The sequence below is a fragment of the Megalobrama amblycephala genome, linkage group LG9 (genome assembly GCF_018812025.1).
Source record: "Megalobrama amblycephala isolate DHTTF-2021 linkage group LG9, ASM1881202v1, whole genome shotgun sequence".
Classification (NCBI taxonomy): domain Eukaryota; kingdom Metazoa; phylum Chordata; class Actinopteri; order Cypriniformes; family Xenocyprididae; genus Megalobrama; species Megalobrama amblycephala.
This window is the reverse complement of record NC_063052.1, coordinates 32,415,989-32,434,077: the sequence shown is the minus strand read 5'-3', so window position 1 is coordinate 32,434,077 and position 18,089 is coordinate 32,415,989. Positions and strand designations below refer to the sequence as shown.

The 18,089-nt window shown below is 36.7% G+C and overlaps 1 protein-coding gene across 4 annotated transcripts in view; it reads left to right on the top strand.

Moving 5' to 3' along the window:
- The window catches only part of oxr1b (oxidation resistance 1b), a 66,620-nt gene that overhangs the window by 33,909 nt on the left and 14,622 nt on the right, over positions 1–18,089 (top strand). For all 4 annotated transcript variants that reach the window (XM_048202903.1, XM_048202899.1, XM_048202900.1 and 1 more), the window contains exons 5-10: positions 728–835; positions 3,562–3,678; positions 7,932–8,084; positions 8,686–8,870; positions 8,954–9,627; positions 12,585–12,753. In XM_048202903.1, the coding sequence (XP_048058860.1) occupies positions 728–835; positions 3,562–3,678; positions 7,932–8,084; positions 8,686–8,870; positions 8,954–9,627; positions 12,585–12,753 (1,406 nt within the window). The remainder of the gene's footprint in view (positions 1–727; positions 836–3,561; positions 3,679–7,931; positions 8,085–8,685; positions 8,871–8,953; positions 9,628–12,584; positions 12,754–18,089) is intronic.

The following is an 18,089-nucleotide window of genomic DNA, read 5'->3' as shown; positions in this document are numbered from 1 at the left end:
GTTTTTATTGGGTGAGATATTTTTAAAGCTTTTCAGACTCGGTGGTCATCATGGAGCCGGCTCAATACGTCCCTCTGTGCTCTCTTTTGTGTGTTTAACCTGACATTTAGAGATTCTTGAATGCTATTTGCAAAGCATACAATCATCTCCCCATGGCACTGAAGGACAGATATTGTATCTCGAGAGAAGGTTAGAGCTCTTCAGCTACAATCAAACCACGTGCTTCTGAACAAGTTTGAAAGATATTGATTTAACACCTAGTGAGTTAGAGCTTACATAAAAGCTGTTTTGTTATGGACAATTTTGATTTTGGACATAACCATTAGGTTTTAATGGGCAAAATCACATTTAAACTGGTTGGTTGCTGTGGGTTTAATCATTTTGACTTATACAGTTAGATTTTTATTGTGTATTTTACATACTGGATGACACTGGATAAATGTAGCAGTTACGAAAATAAAATAATGCTTTGTTTTTGTTTTAATATTGCACTTTTTTCAGACGGATAAGAGAGAAAGGGAACTTTAATTTTAGATGATGTGTTGTGTTACAGGTGGACGTCTCATAAAATGCATTGGTCGGTTTTCACAGGGGCCTTGATTTGCTGTTCCAACAGATTTAAAAGCTTAGTCAGCCGTGTTACTTGGAAGCTGATGTCTTCATTTTAGAACTTTTTTTAGCTTATAAAATGATATCTAACTTTTGTTTTTGTGTGCCTCAACTCTAGGTGGAGTCCCGGGACACACTCAACAGCATTGCGTTGAAGTTTGACACGACTCCTAACGAGCTCGTCCAGCTCAACAAACTCTTCTCTCGCGCTGTGGTCCCTGGCAAGGTACTGTATGGTGTTGTCATTTTTAGAGCAGATGGTCTCTATGTCCAGCTGAACTCTCTTTCAGTTAGGGCTGGACGATATGACCAAATTCTTATTTCACGAAATGAGAAATTTTATTTCATATATCTCGTGATAGTTATTTTGTGTTATCTCATTTCTGTTATTAAAAATAAGAAAATAAGAAGCAAATTACAAACAATAGGACAAATACAATATAACAGAAATATGAATTAAATTTAAAGTTTTTCAGGTACAATAGGTGTATTTAAAGTGATAGTTCACACAAAAATGAAAATTATTCCAGGTTTTAACTCACTCAAGCCATCCTAGGTGTATATGACTATCTTCTCTCAGATGAACACAATAAAAAATATCCTGGCTCTTCCAAGCTTTATAATGGTAGTGAATGGTGCTAATGATTTTGAAGCCCAAAAAAGTATATCTATCCATCATAAAAGTAATCCACACATCTCCAGGGGGTTAATAAAGGCCTTCTGAAGCAAAGCTATGGGTTTTTGTAAGAAATATATAATTATTTACAACTTTATAAAATATAATAACCAACTTCCAGCAAACATCCGTACGCAACTTCCGACTTATGGCAGAAGTGGAAGCTCTGACGTGACGGATGACATATTTAACAAATGCGGAAAGGATAGAGCAAAACAAAATACAGGTCACAAATTAGAAGTCTAAAACAAGAATTTTTAAAAGAAATGTCAGAGGATTTCGATATAAGAGAAGAGGAGCTTGGGTTTGTTGCCCTGTTTGTTTGTTTGTTTGTTTGTTTTCTTACAAAATCCCATCACATCGCTTCAGAAGGCCTTTATTAACCCTCTGGAGCCGTATGGATTACTTTTATGATGGGTGGATGCACTTTTCTGGGCTTCAAAATCATTAGTGGCATTCACTACCATTATAATACGGAAGAGGATTAGGACCAAGCAATAATAAAAAATAAAACCATCTTGAGATTAAAGTTGTTAAATTTCGAGAAAAAAGTCGAGATAAAATGTTGAGAATAAAATCATTAAATTATGAGGAAAAAAGTCGTTAAATTACGAGAACAAATTCGTTAAATTATGAATTTGTTCTCATAATTTAACGACTTTTTTCTCATAATTTAATGATTTTATTCTCATAATTTAATGAGTTTATTCTCAACATTTGATCTCGACTTTTTTCTCGAAATTTAATGACATTTTTCTCATAATTTAATGAATTTGTTCTCGTAATTTAACAACTTTTTTCTTGGAATTTAACGATTTTTTTCTCGTAATTTAACGAGTTTATTCTCAACATTTTATCTCGACTTTTTTCTCGAAATTTAATGAGTTTTTTCTCAACATTTTATTTAGACTTTTTTTTCTCAAAATTTAACGAGTTTTTTCTCAAAATTTAACAACTTTAATCTCGAGATGGTTTTATTTTTTTATTATTGCTTGGCCCTAATCCTCTTCCGTATTATAAAGCTTGGAAGAGCCAAGATATTTTTTAATATAACTCCAATTGTGTTTGTCTGAAAGAATACACCTAGGATGGCTTGAGGGTGAGTAAATCAATTTTTTTAACATGTAGATAGAATTAGTATAGAAATTTTGCATAGTACAGCAAATATTGCATAGTCTTCACCTTCTGAATTAAATATAAAATGTATTCTTATTAAAGCTAAAAAAAGTTGTTCAGTCTAGAATAGTAAGTTATTTTCTCTTTTGTTTGATTCACATTAATGACAGAGCAGCAGGTAGGTTTATTAGGCTGCTGCCACTTTTTTTTTTTTTTTTTTACACCAAATGCACAGATCCATTATACTGATACACATCTGTTTACTTTCACTTGAGACATAATTGGCTGTGTTTATATGAATACTCCACACAATGGGCATTTTGACATAATTGCATGTGTACTATTCAACCATTCAAACGCAATTAGATGTGAAAGAGGACTGAATTTGTGATCACCTGCTGAGAGACGTGGCTTTCTGTGCGCACACTTGTGCTGTGTCAGTCAGCCCGTGCACTGCATTAAGTTCTTATTGTGCTTATTAACTCTTTTTAACATTGAGCATGTCCCAAATTCACTATTTCACTGTTCTCTTTCAGGATTTATTGCGCTTATAACTCTTTTTAACATCAAGATTGTCCTGCTCTTTATATTCTCATTCATGCATTTCATCACTCTTAAGTGTCAATAGTGCTATATATTGCAAAATATAGCAAAATCTCTAACAATAGACATTTTATACTGTGGAAACTTCATTTATCGTCATTCTGCCCAGCCCTACTTCTGGTCAATTGCTTTTCCCAGTATCTAGTGTTGTAAGTGTAAGGTGAAAAATGTGCCACTTCTGAAATTTCAAATGCCTTTTTAAGTTGCAAATTCATCTTGGTGCCTCCACAGTTTCGCAGTAATGAGCAGAGATATTGTGATCCTCAGGGTGAGAACTGGAACCATTTAAAACGGGTAAAATGTCCTGGGTAAAAGTGGCTTTTATAGAAGAATATACATTCTATTTGTTCAGTAAATAATTTCAATGCTGAGTTCTGAATAATAATCCATGCTCTCTGCTTTCTTTTGTCATTTGGTTTTGTTGGAGATCAAACTAGCTGTCTGCTTGTTTTCATTCACTAATTTCATTTGCCCGTGTAATTTTACTTCTCTAAATACTAAATGCTGTTTGCATGTGAGATGATATAAATCTAAATTGTGTGTGTCTTGATCTTTAGGTTCTGTATGTCCCTGACCCAGAATACATCTCCAGTGCGGACAGCTCGCCCTCCCTCAGTCCCATCAGCCCCCTCTCCCCCACCTCTTCAGAGGCTGATCTGGAGAAGGCCACCACAGTAAGTGCCACCTCAATCTTCATCCACAGCTTTCAGGGGGATCGTATAGTGGGAGGACATGCTTATGCTTGTCCTTTATCATTGTTTAAATTGCATAGGTATATGATTAAATGATTTTGGATGCCAAGGTCTGATCAGTTTCCCACAACTTGTTACTCAAGCAAGAAGAATTGCTTTTTATATTGTTCACCGCACATGCTTTTTGACCTTTGAGCATGCATTGTTTTATGTGCCTTTCTATTGTGAAGTCCAAAAATGTTTTAGCTCATTGTGGTGTATAAGCATATTTTTCCATGATTTGGAACAGGGATGGGGGAATTTAGTATTCCATGTAATAAGTTGGGTTTCATTAATGGCCATTCAGTATAATATGAAGACCAGCAAGTTATTAAGTGAAACGGCTTGAATCATGATTTCACACTAATGTAATCTATGTCTAAATTTATGCAATAGGCCGTATAAAGTGAAATAGACCATGTAAAGTGAAATATAAGTTCCATGGACTATCAGTTTGCATAGCTTGCATTTTTACATGGATTCAATTATTTTCCATTTACTTCAACCAGCTTTTTAATTTGTAGTTGCTGAGCTGAGCCTGTTCAATTAAATAGGTCAAGAGATCCAAATCAGTGGCCAAACTCCTTTACATACTTGAAGACATTTTAAAGACCTGCTTTGAGATATATAATAAATACATATATATATATATATATATATATTATCTCGAATCGCAGCCATGCTGATATAGAGTGATATCACACGACTACGAGTGTGATATTGCGTTTATACAACAGTTTGACGGCACAAGTGTGTAAATGAATAAGAAACAACAATGGAGTGTCTTTAAAAACCCTCTTTTGTGAGGAACTACTTCCTTCCGCCACAGATTCAAATCTCAAGTTGACCACTTAACAGATGAGCCAAGTTTCCGTTAACAATTCTAAAACATTACTTTAGAACTAGTAACGAAGGAACACTGAGTTGCTTCACTGAAGCTTGTTGTATTATGTAGAGTAGATTATTATGAGTGGGAGAGAGATCGACTAAGCAATTGAAACAAGTAATAGATTAATAAGACAAAGATTGCTCATTTGATATACACAAAACAAATTATTCCTAATTTTTAAACACTATCTACATAAGAGCCAGTGGCAAAAGGACTAGCCAAGATGAAGCTGTTCTCTGTGGGTACACGAGTGCTGAAAGGTTGCTGACCGCCTGGAGCTCACATCTCCGAAAGCGTCTAAACAAATGTTCAAATAGGTGCTATGTTTACATATAAATTGCATATTTGAGGTCTAAACAACTACATTCTCAAGTTAAAAAAACTCATTTCGTTACACAATAACAGTATTATCTATAAAAATATGGTGGGTTTGCTGGTCCGCCATGACACTCGCTGTGAGAATGCTGAAAGTGGAGTGATTCAAGTGGTGAAACGGTTCCTGTGGTGATACTGGTAGAATATTATGGCTGGAAAACCTCTCAGCCAATCAGATTCGAGAACCAGAAAGAACTGTTGTGTGTGTATTTGTTTATTCATTCGTTTGTTAGTTAGATTTTCTTTTTTGCTGCCCTTTTTAAAAATTCTAGACTTGACCTACGGTATAACTCAAAAGTCATGTGTACTATATATTTGTGTGTTAGTTTGAAACTCCATTCCCATCAATTATAAATGTATGGAAAAAATAACCAGTAAGTTCTTAAAAGCTTCCCCTTTTGTATTCCATAATAGATATCATGCATGTTTCAAACATCGTGATGTTGAGTAAATTAGTACATTTTCATTTATGGGTGGACTATTTCTTTAATCTCGGTCTCAGATAGTTTTGTGTCCACAAGGGGGTGGCGATGAATTTCCCTTTTGGATAAAGCTATTACTTCTCTATGTTGCAGAGATTCCAGTAATTGTTGTATTCAGACAAACTGCATTCCTCCCAGCTCTATTTGTCCCTAGCTGGTGATACTGGATGACAAATAAGAAGGAAGATATCTTGCAAAAGATCACCATGGCTACTTTTTCTAGCTCTTATCTGTCCTTGTGTGGTTTAAGGGTCTAATTTATGTCCTGGACTGCCATTTTGAGGTTGCCAAATGGATTGTGTCACCTCTGTTGGATTAGTGTGTGCCTCTGTGTGTAGTTCCGGCTCCATATGGTCATGGATTTACTGGTCCTGCTGCCCAATGCCAGTGATTCAGGGTTACACGGGTGCATTTCCTTATGAGTCATCAATGGATAAAGCAAGCACATGCACATTCAAACTTCAAATGTATTCAGGTATCAACATGCATCTCACGAATAAGAATGCACATACATATTCCTGTCATTTTAATAGCCTGGAGAATTGACTATGTTACAGTACCATCACATTACGTTAAAACACGCATGTGACCATTCATGCAATATTCATGTTACTCAGTGCTGGCTTTTGCATTTTTAGCATACTTATTATACATACACAGTGGAGTGCATCTAAATTGTGCAGTCAGTCACAGCAGCCATACATTTATATACTTGTCCAGTCTGTACACATGCAATATTCATGTGTCAGGGAAGACATACTATGCAGTTAAAGGAGGGTTAGTTCACCCAAAAATGAAATTTCTGTCATTAATTACTCACCCTCATGTCGTTCCAAGCCCGTAAGACCGTCGTTCATCCTCAGAACACAAATTAAGATATTTTTAATGAAACTCAAGGGTTTCTGAACCACATAGGCAGCAATGTCATTGCACCTTTTGAGGTCCAGAAAGGTAGTAAAAACATCGTTAAAATGGACCATGTGACTACAGTGGTTCAACCTTAATGTTATGAAGTGACAAGAATACTTTTTGTGCCCAAAAACAAACAAAAAAATAACAAGTTTATTCAAAAATTTATTCTCTTTCATGTCAGTCTCCTACGCTGTTTATGTAGTAAACACAGTGCAGAGCTTCCGGGTTCTATGTCAGAATGCCGACTCATGCTGATCCATTATTCTGCGTCAGTATCGCACGCATGCGTCTTGCTGCTCATGTGAACCACGTCGGCCAATACTGAGCCGGTGTTCTGACGTAGAACACGGAAATGCTGCACTGTGTTTACTACATAAACAGCATAGGAGACTGACATGAAAGAGAAGAAATTGTTGAATGAACTCGTTATTTTTTGTTTTGTTTTTGGGCACAAAAAGTATTCTTGTCGCTTCATAACTTTAAGGTTGAACCACCGTAGTCACGTGGACAATTTTAACAAGTCTGGTTCAGAAACCCTCGGATTTCATCAAAAATATCTTAATTTGTTTTCCAAAGATTAACGGAGGTCTTACAGGTTTGGGACAACATGAGGGTGAGTAATAAATGACAGAATTAAAATTTTTGGGTGGACTAACCGTTTAAGCACAGTGTGGATTTACCATTTTTTCTACATTAATGTATGTTTGCCTCAAACATGCTGCTCATGGCCCATCAGTTGCAGTTTTAGATATGAGCATCTTTTGCTGGTTATGTTTACTGTTGAGGGCCAAATTTAGTTTTATACATGCAGTTAGTAGACTACTTAAAAAAATGTTTCTATGTTTGCATCACTTGCTTGGTTGTAAACTCCAGTAAACAACCTGGTTTTCTGTTATTAGCGTTAAATGAGCAAGTGATGTCTGTTTGTCAAGTATAAGAGGTTGCAGTGTGTTCGTGTTTCACTGAGCTCTTTGTGTGATAAGTTGAAATATACTGAGCGAGGAGTCAACCATGTGTTCCGTATTTGCAATTTTAGCTCAAATCCAAGAGTATCAGCTTGTTCACATTTCAGCTCAGGATTCTGCTGCAATGCATGTGAAATTTTGTAAAGCTAAAACAAGCAACTTTTTATAATCATTAGATTTGTATTGGTGTGTCAGCACAAACTTTCAGTGAGCAATGACTTTCCTTTTTCTTGTCCTATAATGAGCTCACACACATAAACACACAAAGACGCTGACAGTCACTCAACCGGTGCAGCACCATGTTAGGAAACCTGCCTCAGTCTCCTTGGTTTCCGTCTGTCAGCCTTTTTACAGCAGAAAGCCCTCAAGGGATCTACCTTATGCCTTAATGGGTTGTTATTTCCAAGCCTACTTGTTATGATGACACTGTGTGTGTGTGTGTGTGTATGTGTGTGTGTGTGGGTGTGGGTGTTAGAAGATGTACTATGAGCACAGGATTGAGCCACATTCAGTGTGATGTGGCGAGGGTTACCACTGATTGAGCTGTTTCTCACACCAACTTCATCCCACCAGGACTCAGATGATGTCCACCGGAGACACAGTACCCATGGCCTGGGTCACGGGCCTCCTCGACCAGCCAGAGTGGTGTCGTCCACCTCCGAGGAGGAAGAGGCACTTACAGAAAAGTTCCTTAAAATGAACTGCAAATACATCACAGATGGCAAGGTGAGTTTAAGTTTCTGCTAGTCAGGTGCACAGATTGTTACTAGTCACTGGATTTGCCAAAATTTGCCACATTTGATATTTTCAAAGAGTTTTTGTTTGAGGTACTTGGTATACACTACCATTCAAAAGTTTAGAGTCTGTAAGATTGATTTATTTTAAATTTAATAACTTAATACTCAATTGATATGAAATTTATATTCAGCAAGGATGCATTAAATTGATCAAAAGAGACTAAAGACTTTTACATTGTTACAAAAGATTTCTATTTCAAATAAATGCTGTTCATATTCATCAAAGAATCCTGAACAACATTTCAACATTGATAAAAAAAAAAAGAAATGTTTCATCAAAAAAACTTACTGAACTTTTAACGGTAGTGTATATGTTCAGGAAACAAATAAATAAATGTGTGGGTGTGGTTGTGTGTGGGTGTGTGTGGATAGATGGCTTTGAATATTGGGGGGGTTACCTCCCCCCCATCCCTCCCACAAACTACGCCCCTAGATAGATAGATAGATAGATAGATAGATAGATAGATAGATAGATAGATGGAAATTTATTTTTATAAATATCTATCTTTCACTTCTTTTTTCTCTTTTAGGGTATAGTAAGTGGTGTTTTGCTGGTAACCCCGAACAACGTCATGTTTGACCCTCATAAGTCAGACCGGCTGGTGCAGGAGCGAGGATGTGAGGAGTACGGGATCATGTGCCCGCTGGAAGAGGTGCAGTCTGCAGCCATGTGCAGGGAGATCACCGACATCAGGGTCCGAGAGCTTGTGCCACCGTAAGTTGCTTTAAAGCTTGAATTACTTAATTTAGTTACTTTTTGCTACAGATATGATGATCGTTTCTATGTTGTCAACCCAGAGATCTAGAGCTTGAGCCTTCAGTACCTGAGGTAAGCCATCTCAAGAGAACGCCACGTCCTAATGCAGGCGATACGGCACACCGAATCCGTGAGACGGGCAATGACAGTGCCAGTACGGCCCCTCGTAGCACGGAAGCTTCTCTATCCGAAGACGTTTTTACTGAGTCAGAACTTTCTCCAGTCCGTGATGATGCCCTCGCAACATCTTCTGACGAGCTGCAGCAGATAAAGTCCTCTGGTGCGTCTTCTGAATCGGTGCAAACCATCAACCAGGCCGCCACAACCACTGAAGAACCTTTAATGTCTGACCAAAAGGATGTAAAAGAAGCTGTACAAAATGCAGGAACTGAGGGAAGAGGATGGAGGGATAGTGGCATTGAGCAGAGTCTGAATACCTCAGATTTATACAATGAGGTGCTGTCTGAGAACGTTCTGGAGAATGTGATGAGGGACCAACCTGCAGATGAGGTCAAATCACGCACCACATCTGAGTCGCTTTGTTCGGACACTGTGGCTGTTGAGGATTTTGCAAAAGCCCTTGAGTCACAGAAGAGTACTGAAGCTCAGACTATGCAATCGACCAGTGATATGAAGGAAGGAGAACAAAGGATGCCCGGTGACTTCACACCAACCTATGAGCTTGGAGCAGATGAGGGACAGAGTGCAGAGGAAGGTAACCTATGTTAAAGTCAACATGAAATCAGATTTGACACCATTAAAGGATAGTTCACCCAAAAATAAAAATTTGATGTTTATCTGCTTACCCTCTGGGCATCCAAGATGTAGGTTACTTTGTTTCTTCAGTATAACACAAATGATGATTTTTAACTCCAACCGATGCGGTCTGTCAGTCGTATAATGCATGTCAATAGGAATTCCATCTATAAGAGTCAAAAAAACATGCACAGACAAATCCAAATTACGACGACACATTGATGTCCTAAGACACGAAGCAATCGTTTTGTGCGAGAAATGGAACAGTAATTATATACAGGGTTCCTACGCGATTTGGAAAAGTATGGAAAAGTATGGAATTTGATTTGAGTAATTTCCAGGTCTGGAAAAGTATGGAAAAAAGAAATCAGAGTATGGAAAAATATTTGTGTTTCCAGACTATTGTCTCTATTCAGTTTTCTAATTTATCATACCTGCAAACTAGTCACTTTACAGCGAAATTAGCCCTTTTGAATCAAAATACATAATTTATGTGAATCGTGTAGATCCGAAGAGGTTTTTTTCGGGACGAGTGTGTGTGTCTCAGCATTCTCACAAGAATCGAAAATGGGCTACTTTCCCATAGGCTGGAGTGAGTGGCGATCTTTCTTGCTGCTCTGTGGCGTGATAGATCGCTGTAGCTCTCATGAACCAACCATCTCTTCTGCTTTACTAGTTATAACGCAAAATAAACATGATTGAACATCCAAAGGTATGTTGAAAGATACAGTACAACTTGCCGAAATCCGTATCATGTCACATGCAATCGATCAATCAGTGTTTCAACCACAGAAAGGCATCAATAAAACAGCTTGTAAAAATGTCACATTTAGCCTACCTCAGAAAAGCCGTTCAATGTCCAAAAACTCATTATTCAGCTACAAAAATCAACTTCGAGCATTTTGCTAAATATATGCACTATAGGCTATTGCATGTTCATTGTACTTGTACTTAACACATGCTTTAATGTTGAATGTATAAATCTGTTTCATGACAGCCACCATTTAAATGTTTAGGCCTAAATAAAAAAAGAATAGAAAAATAATTGTCATTAAAAATTTATATAAATTTCCTTGTGTAATTTAGCCTATATGTAAGTAGCTTACAAATCAATTTTAACCTAATATTATAATGATGTACCAGCTGTGGTTCTCTGTGTAGTTTACAGCATTAGTTGAGAGAATTTTTTTTTTCTTGAAAGGTAATCAAATCAAATCAAATCGCAAGCTTCTGAATCAAAATCACATTCAATTGTGAACTTTGTGTCAGTGCTCAGCTGTACTGCCAGTAATTTATTATGAATATTTATTACAAATGTTGTTTTTTTTTCATTTATGTTCTTGTCAAAGAGCACCAGAAGGCTTCGTTTACTAAAAGCTGTTTGTTAAAATCACAAAAATCTTCTCCTTGGGGAGGATGCCCCCAGACCCCCCTATGATAACTTAGTTCCTACACATCACCTTTTACACCTCTTTTGACTTTGCAGATGCTTATAAACTCATGAATTTTTTTCAAATATTACTGCGATTATACTGCGCTTGTGTAGGCTACTCGTAGGCTACTCTATAGAAATGCTTTGATACCAACAACAAATACCGACAACAGAGCAAACACAGAGCAGAATGGATAAATCAGAGAACGATGTCAATGAAGTAAATGTGTCGAATTATTAGAATGTTAAACAAATTAAATATTTACACCTATGTAGCGAGTGGTATGGTCGGAAAGGGAAATGAACCAAGTCACTATGCCACCCTGTTAACCCCAGGTATGTGGTTTTAAGAAGAGAAGGGCCGAGACCTGAATAGTAAATACCAAACTTTATTTCAACAATCAAACACTAATTTAAAAATCACTAAAAGACTGTAAGACCCCTACTACAAACATGAAGCAGAGAAAAGGAGGCCGAGGCTAACCAATGGGAGAAAAACATTTGGAAGGAGGTCTGGAAATTTGAGTCTGGAAAAGTATGGAATTTTGAAATGGAAAATGTGTAGGAACCCTGTATATAATTATATTTTTATATAATTTTACCTCTAATACACCACTATGTCCAACAGCCTTGAGCATCCGGTTGATGTGGTCTGAAAACGCGTTTTGATGACAGAAGTGATGTATATGTCAATGAGTGCAAGCGATCACTTCCAGCATCAGAGTGCATTCAGACCTCACAAACAAAGTCACCTACATCTTGGATGCCCTGGGGGTAAGCAGATAAACATCAAATTTTGGGTGAACTATCCCTTTAACTTTCTTAATACATGTTCATGATCTTATTTGTACCTGATTCAGCAGTTCATAAGCAAATACTATCTGAAATAGTAGTGGGATATATCAAGATGCTGAATTAATGGTGAAAAACTCAAAAATGGATGTCAGTGGTATTTCAGAAAGGATAAAAAAAAAAAGTCTCATCCTACTTTTTCTTTGTTTCACAACTTCGAAAATAAAAAGAATGCAAGTAAAATGGGTTGCAATGTTTCATGTTGACTTTAAGCTTATTTCTTATTGTAGCTCTCTCTATCTCTCTCCCAATGGTATTGCTTATATAAAAGATATCCAATCCTTGATGACATAATATAACTTACAAATATATTGAAGTGTCAGCCTACATATGATCCTGCTGTATCACTGCTGCAGTCTAATGAGGATGTGACCCTAAAAATAAGCTGAAAGATACATTTTCACTGGAGATCCACAGATTTAATTTGCTTCATTTATTTATTTCCCTCCAGCACACTAATAACATCAGCTCACTCAACATGACAGCTTATTTAGCTTATGTTGCATCCAGCGTGCATAAATATGCTACAATAAAGATTAAAACAAATGGGATGCAAGATTGTTTTAGTTTTACATGCTGAGATAACTATGAAAAACAGGTGCATGCTTTGTGCTGTTTGTTTCCTGTCCCAGTTGTGCCGGGGTCCGAAGGCAAGCAGAAGTCCAAGTTGCACAAGTTCCTGTGCCTGCGTGTTGGCAGGGCCATGCGGAAGACCTTTGTTTCCCATGCCAGTGCCTCCATGTTGCAGTACGCCCAAAGAGACAGGAAGCACGAGTACTGGTTCGCAGTTCCTTCTGAGAGGTCAGTGCTATTCCCAGTTTGGCTGCACTCCACTTTAAATATCACCTTCCTGTACGGCAAAAATGGAATTGGTTACTTATTTACTGCTCCAGACCCAGGTGTATATGTTCTTGAAAACACACCACAAAAAGTGGATGATGGGTGGGCCAGAATAATTCGCATCACCCCATGTTTTTCAACCAGTTTAATTTGGAAGAAAAATAAAATTGACAGGCCCGTCCCTTCACCCATGACTTAAGCACTAAAGCACTTTATAAAGCATAGTGCCATCTGCTGTAAGTGGCCACAATGTGCAAAACAGAGTCCAGTATAAAACTATATCACTATAATCACCATCACTAGGCCCATCCATGGCTCCGTCCCTGCCTCCAACTAAGCCTGATTTCTCTGAGGTTTTTTTTTTCCTCTATTTCTGTCACCCTGCTACTGTCGCCTTTGGCTTGCTTAGTTGGGGACACTTAGTATTCAGCAATATAATTGATTTGACTGTGTTAAAACTATCGGATGAGAACTGTTTTCTGTAGAGCTGCTTTATAACTGAATTGAACTCAATTCACAATTGGTGTACTCGGTTATTGAACCAAAATGAATCAACACTGAATTAATTGCAACTGTTTGTATCATTGAATCATTATTTTCCTGTCTATCACTGTAAAGCTGCTTTGAAACAATCAGTATTGAAAAAAATGACTATAGAAATAAAGGTGACTTGACTTTAACTTGCCAAGTACAGTAAATTTTTACCTGCCAGAACTATTGATTATACTTAAAGTTATGGATTTGAACAAATATATTTGGCGCATTTATGCAAGTTTGTTCTACAGACATAAATGATGCATCATGATAAATTATGATGTTTTTAGTTGTATTATCATGACAGCAGTGAACATTGTTTCACTTGAAAATTTTAAGGATCACAAAAGTTATTTTCTCAGCTAAGAATTCCCAAAACTACCTTTAGAATTTAATTTATATTAAAAATGTAATGATTTATAACAATTTGTGTACTTTTTACACTGGCATTCAAAAATTTGGGGATTCAGCAATAATGCATTACATTTTTCAAAAGTGACAGACGTTTATAATGTTAAAGATTTTTGAATTAATGCAGTTCTTTTGAACTTGCTATTCATCAAAGAATCCTGACGAAAAATGTATCACTGTTTCCACAACAATATTAAGCAGCACAACTGTTTTCAACATTGATAATAATAATAATAAAAGTAACAAAAGCAGCAAATTAGCACATTAGAATGATTACTGAAGCAGCATGTAACACTGAAGAATGGCGTTTAAAATTAATACTTAATACGTAATACGTAATAATACTTCACAATATTACAGTATTTTTGATCAAATAAATGCAGCCCTGGTCAACATAAGAGACTTCATTCAAAAATATTTAAAAAATCTTAACAATACCAAATTTCTGAATGACAGTGTTATGCATATAAACAAAAGAATTCAACAAAAAAAGTATAAATATTTTATAAACACATTTTATTTTTTTTTAATCATTTTTATTTTTTATTTGAAATTCACTTATATTAGTCTAGTTTCATGCACTAAAAACAGTGATTTAGTTTTGCAGTCATAATTTTCACCCTGCCTCTGATCCTAAATGGATTGCTGCTTTACTTGTAAGCCTTCCTTTGTAAATTCTTTTATTGATTGGTTAAGCTGTATACATGTGATGTCACAACAATAAGCGGGGGTTTCAATAACTGGTCTTGGCGGCCTGGGCAGGGAGTGTTTGCAAAGCACAAGTCTTTTATATCAAAAAATATAAAAATAATATGATTTCCATGACATGACATGACATGAGGGTTAGCTTGGGCTTATCATTCTTGTCTAAGAACTTAATTACATGAATCTGACTCCTTTAGTCACTTCTAGGAATGAGATCTATCTGGTGAAACTAGAAATGACTGAGGCTAATTACCTGACCTACTAATCTGAATGTTCAAAAGCAAAGCCTTATGTAATCCGTCACAGAATCTGTTACTTCTGCATAATACGGCTATTCAGCCACAGTCAGACAGATTAAGAGAGATTTGCATGCTGCGTATGTGTGTTTTCATCTCCAAACTGAATTATGCATGGATCAAGGTTTTTTCAGCTTTCCCTAGAGCAATAAATCAATGTAATTAGCTAAAACTACACCATCTCTAACAGATGACAGTCTGTAATGTGATTCCATATTATGATCATAAAAGAAAATTGAATATGACATTTGAAAAATTGCTTTGTACTGCATAATGCTTGCTTTCTGTCTAAATAGTGTTATGTGTGAAAAAGCGTAATTTCACCCTATGTCTGTTTGACTTTCTGTTTAGTCTTCTGGCATTTCCGCTCATTTGACTGTTTATATAACTTCAGTTTTGTATGTTTGATTTTTGTGTTTTTAAGTGTGTATTTGAGAGTTCTATAGATCACGCATGATTTATGACTTCCATCTTGACTTATTAAATTCACACAAACCGAATCTGCATTCGTGTCAGAGAGTCATCCATGGAAAAGATGTCTCAGAGATGTGGCTATGGGAAGGACGGCACAAATAACTGCTCTACTGTTGTCTGACCCAGTTTGGAGGCCAGTTGCATGATCCATTTGAGATATGACAATGGTCCATTTTGTCATTTCTGAACCGCAAAGGGAACATTAGCCATGTTAGCTGGCGCACACATACTTGCGTACTTCTCATAGGCTGTAAGCTGTGCCACATGCTGTGTCCAAGGAGTCGCCTGGATCTCATCCAAATCTCTCCATGACCAGGTCATCGTGTGTATATATATATATATATGTGTGTCTGAGCTTGTGCGTGTCTGTACGTGTGTTTATGGTTGCAGTTCTTTGTAAATGATCTCTTAACATCAGTGCCATTTGCTAGCAGAACTACAGGACAAGGTTTCATCACTGTCAACATGTCGTAATCGCCTATAAGTTGCTGTTGACATATACCATTATAAATTGAACAGAGCAATTAAGGAAAGTGGTATATCAGACTACAGACATGCATTGTGGCTGATTTTAGATGTCAGTATAGACCTGGACTCTATTTTAAGTATATAAATTGTTTATACAAAACATTTGTATTATAATGTATGCCTTAAGTTATGGTGCATTACATACTTTAGACTAAAATGAGAAGCAAAACTAGAAAAAAAATATAATGACTATAGACATACTATAGAAATTCTCCTCTCCTATCCTAAAGGTTCCTAATTTTGTTTTGAGGTCTCCTACAATAAGTTTACATGCATCCAATGTAGTGTTGTCAAAAGTACCGTCGGTACTGAAATTTTAAAAATGTGAAGATTGGATTCATAAACACCTCTGATTGGCTGTTGTGTTCACGCACTCAACATATATGTCTGTGATTGGCTACAATGTTCAACGCACACAGAAGTGTTTGAATTTGAAAGTGGGAGTGGGAGCGTTTGAAAGCAGGCATCTATCAGTGGACCTTTCAAACACTCCCGTGTGTATCTGTGTAAGCGCTCGGTGAAGAGCATCATTGATGTCTATTTACTAGGGATGTAATGTTATCAAAATCTCACAATACGATAATATCTTGATATAAAGTCCACAATACAATAATTATTGCGATATTTAAAAACACCACACATCGCAAACAGGAACTTCCAGTTTAGTGTTTTCAGTTTTCATAAGGAAAAAATATTAAACAACCAATAAAAAATAGTAGTAAGGGGGGAAAAATGCACTATACTCAACTCCTTTTTGTGTTTATTATACTTGTAAAATGAGTTTTAAAAAAGCGAGGGCTTTTCAGTGCATTTGTTATAATATTCATGAGGTGAGACTTCTCTATTAAAGGATATGATCCTCGCACTTCGTTCTGGATAAGAACCGTTTCTCGGTTACCAACCGTAACCACTTCCCTACGTTCTGCTCCACTGGGCTGAAAAAAAACTACACTTTTTGCCCAGAACAGAAGACATATCGTTTCATACAGTCATGTGACCACGATGATATTGAGACAATTTTGCTATCGCGATAATAGATAATACCATTACATCCCTACCATTTACAATATGTTTTTGAAGCGTTGATCATTGTAGCCAATCACAGACATATCTGATGAGCGCATGAACTCAGTGGCCAATCAGAGGCGTTTACGAATCTGCTCAACAGGGTTTAAGGCAGTGTTGCCAGACGTACGATAATTTTGACCTCTGTAAGATGTACGATCAATAATGAAAAAATCCCATAATGTACGATTCAGTCAAATGATGGTCATTATAATCGGCTCATTGATCTAGCTGTGTATCCTCTACGTCATGAAAACTTGAACTTTGTTAGGCATGTCTTCCATCTCATCTCATGTTACGTTTTCTCGGCCAATCATTGTGGAGAATGACTCTCTCTCACGAGCACAAGTTAATGTTCCTCCCACGGCGCTTAAGTCAGTTGTTTCCCACTAAGGCACGCCTAATTACTTATGTATTGTGGTAATTTGCAGTTCATGTCAAAAAGTTGTTGGTTATTAAATAGCTGTATTCTGTACGTTTGACTCATCATGTCACCTTTATTTATACAGCGCTTTTTACAATGCAGATTGTGTGGTATAGCTTTACAGAGATATAGGGAACATAATTTTGGCTGTACAGCAGCTAAAATAGTGTGATTGTCCAGCTTAAAGGTGCCGTAGAATGAAAAATGTAATTTACCTTGGCATAGTTGAATAACAAGAGTTCAGTACATGGAAATGACATACAGTGAGTCTCAAACTCCATTGTTTCCTCCTTCTTATGTAAATTTGATTTGTTTAAAAGACCTCTGAAGAACAGGCAAATCTCAACATAACACCGACTGTTACGTAACAGTCATGATCATTAATATGTACGCCCCCAATATTTGCATATGCCAGCCCATGTTCAAGGCATTAGACAAGGGCAGCCAGTATTAACGTCTGGATGTGCACAGCTGAATCATCAGACTAGGTAAGCAAGCAAGAACAATAGCGAAAAATGGCAGATGGAGCGATAATAACTGACATGATCCATGATATCATGATATTTTTAGTGATATTTGTAAATTGTCTTTCTAAATGTTTCGTTAGCATGTTGCTAATGTACTGTTAAATGTGGTTAAAGTTACCATCGGTTATTACTGTATTCACGGAGACGAGCCGTCATTATTTTCATTTTTAAACACTTGCAGTCTGTATAATGCATAAACACAACTTCATTCTTTATAAATCTCTCCAACAGAGTAGCATTAGCCGTTAGCCACGGAGCACTATCAAACTCATTCAGAATCAAATGTAAACATCCAAATAAATACCATACTTGCACAATTAGACATGCTGCATG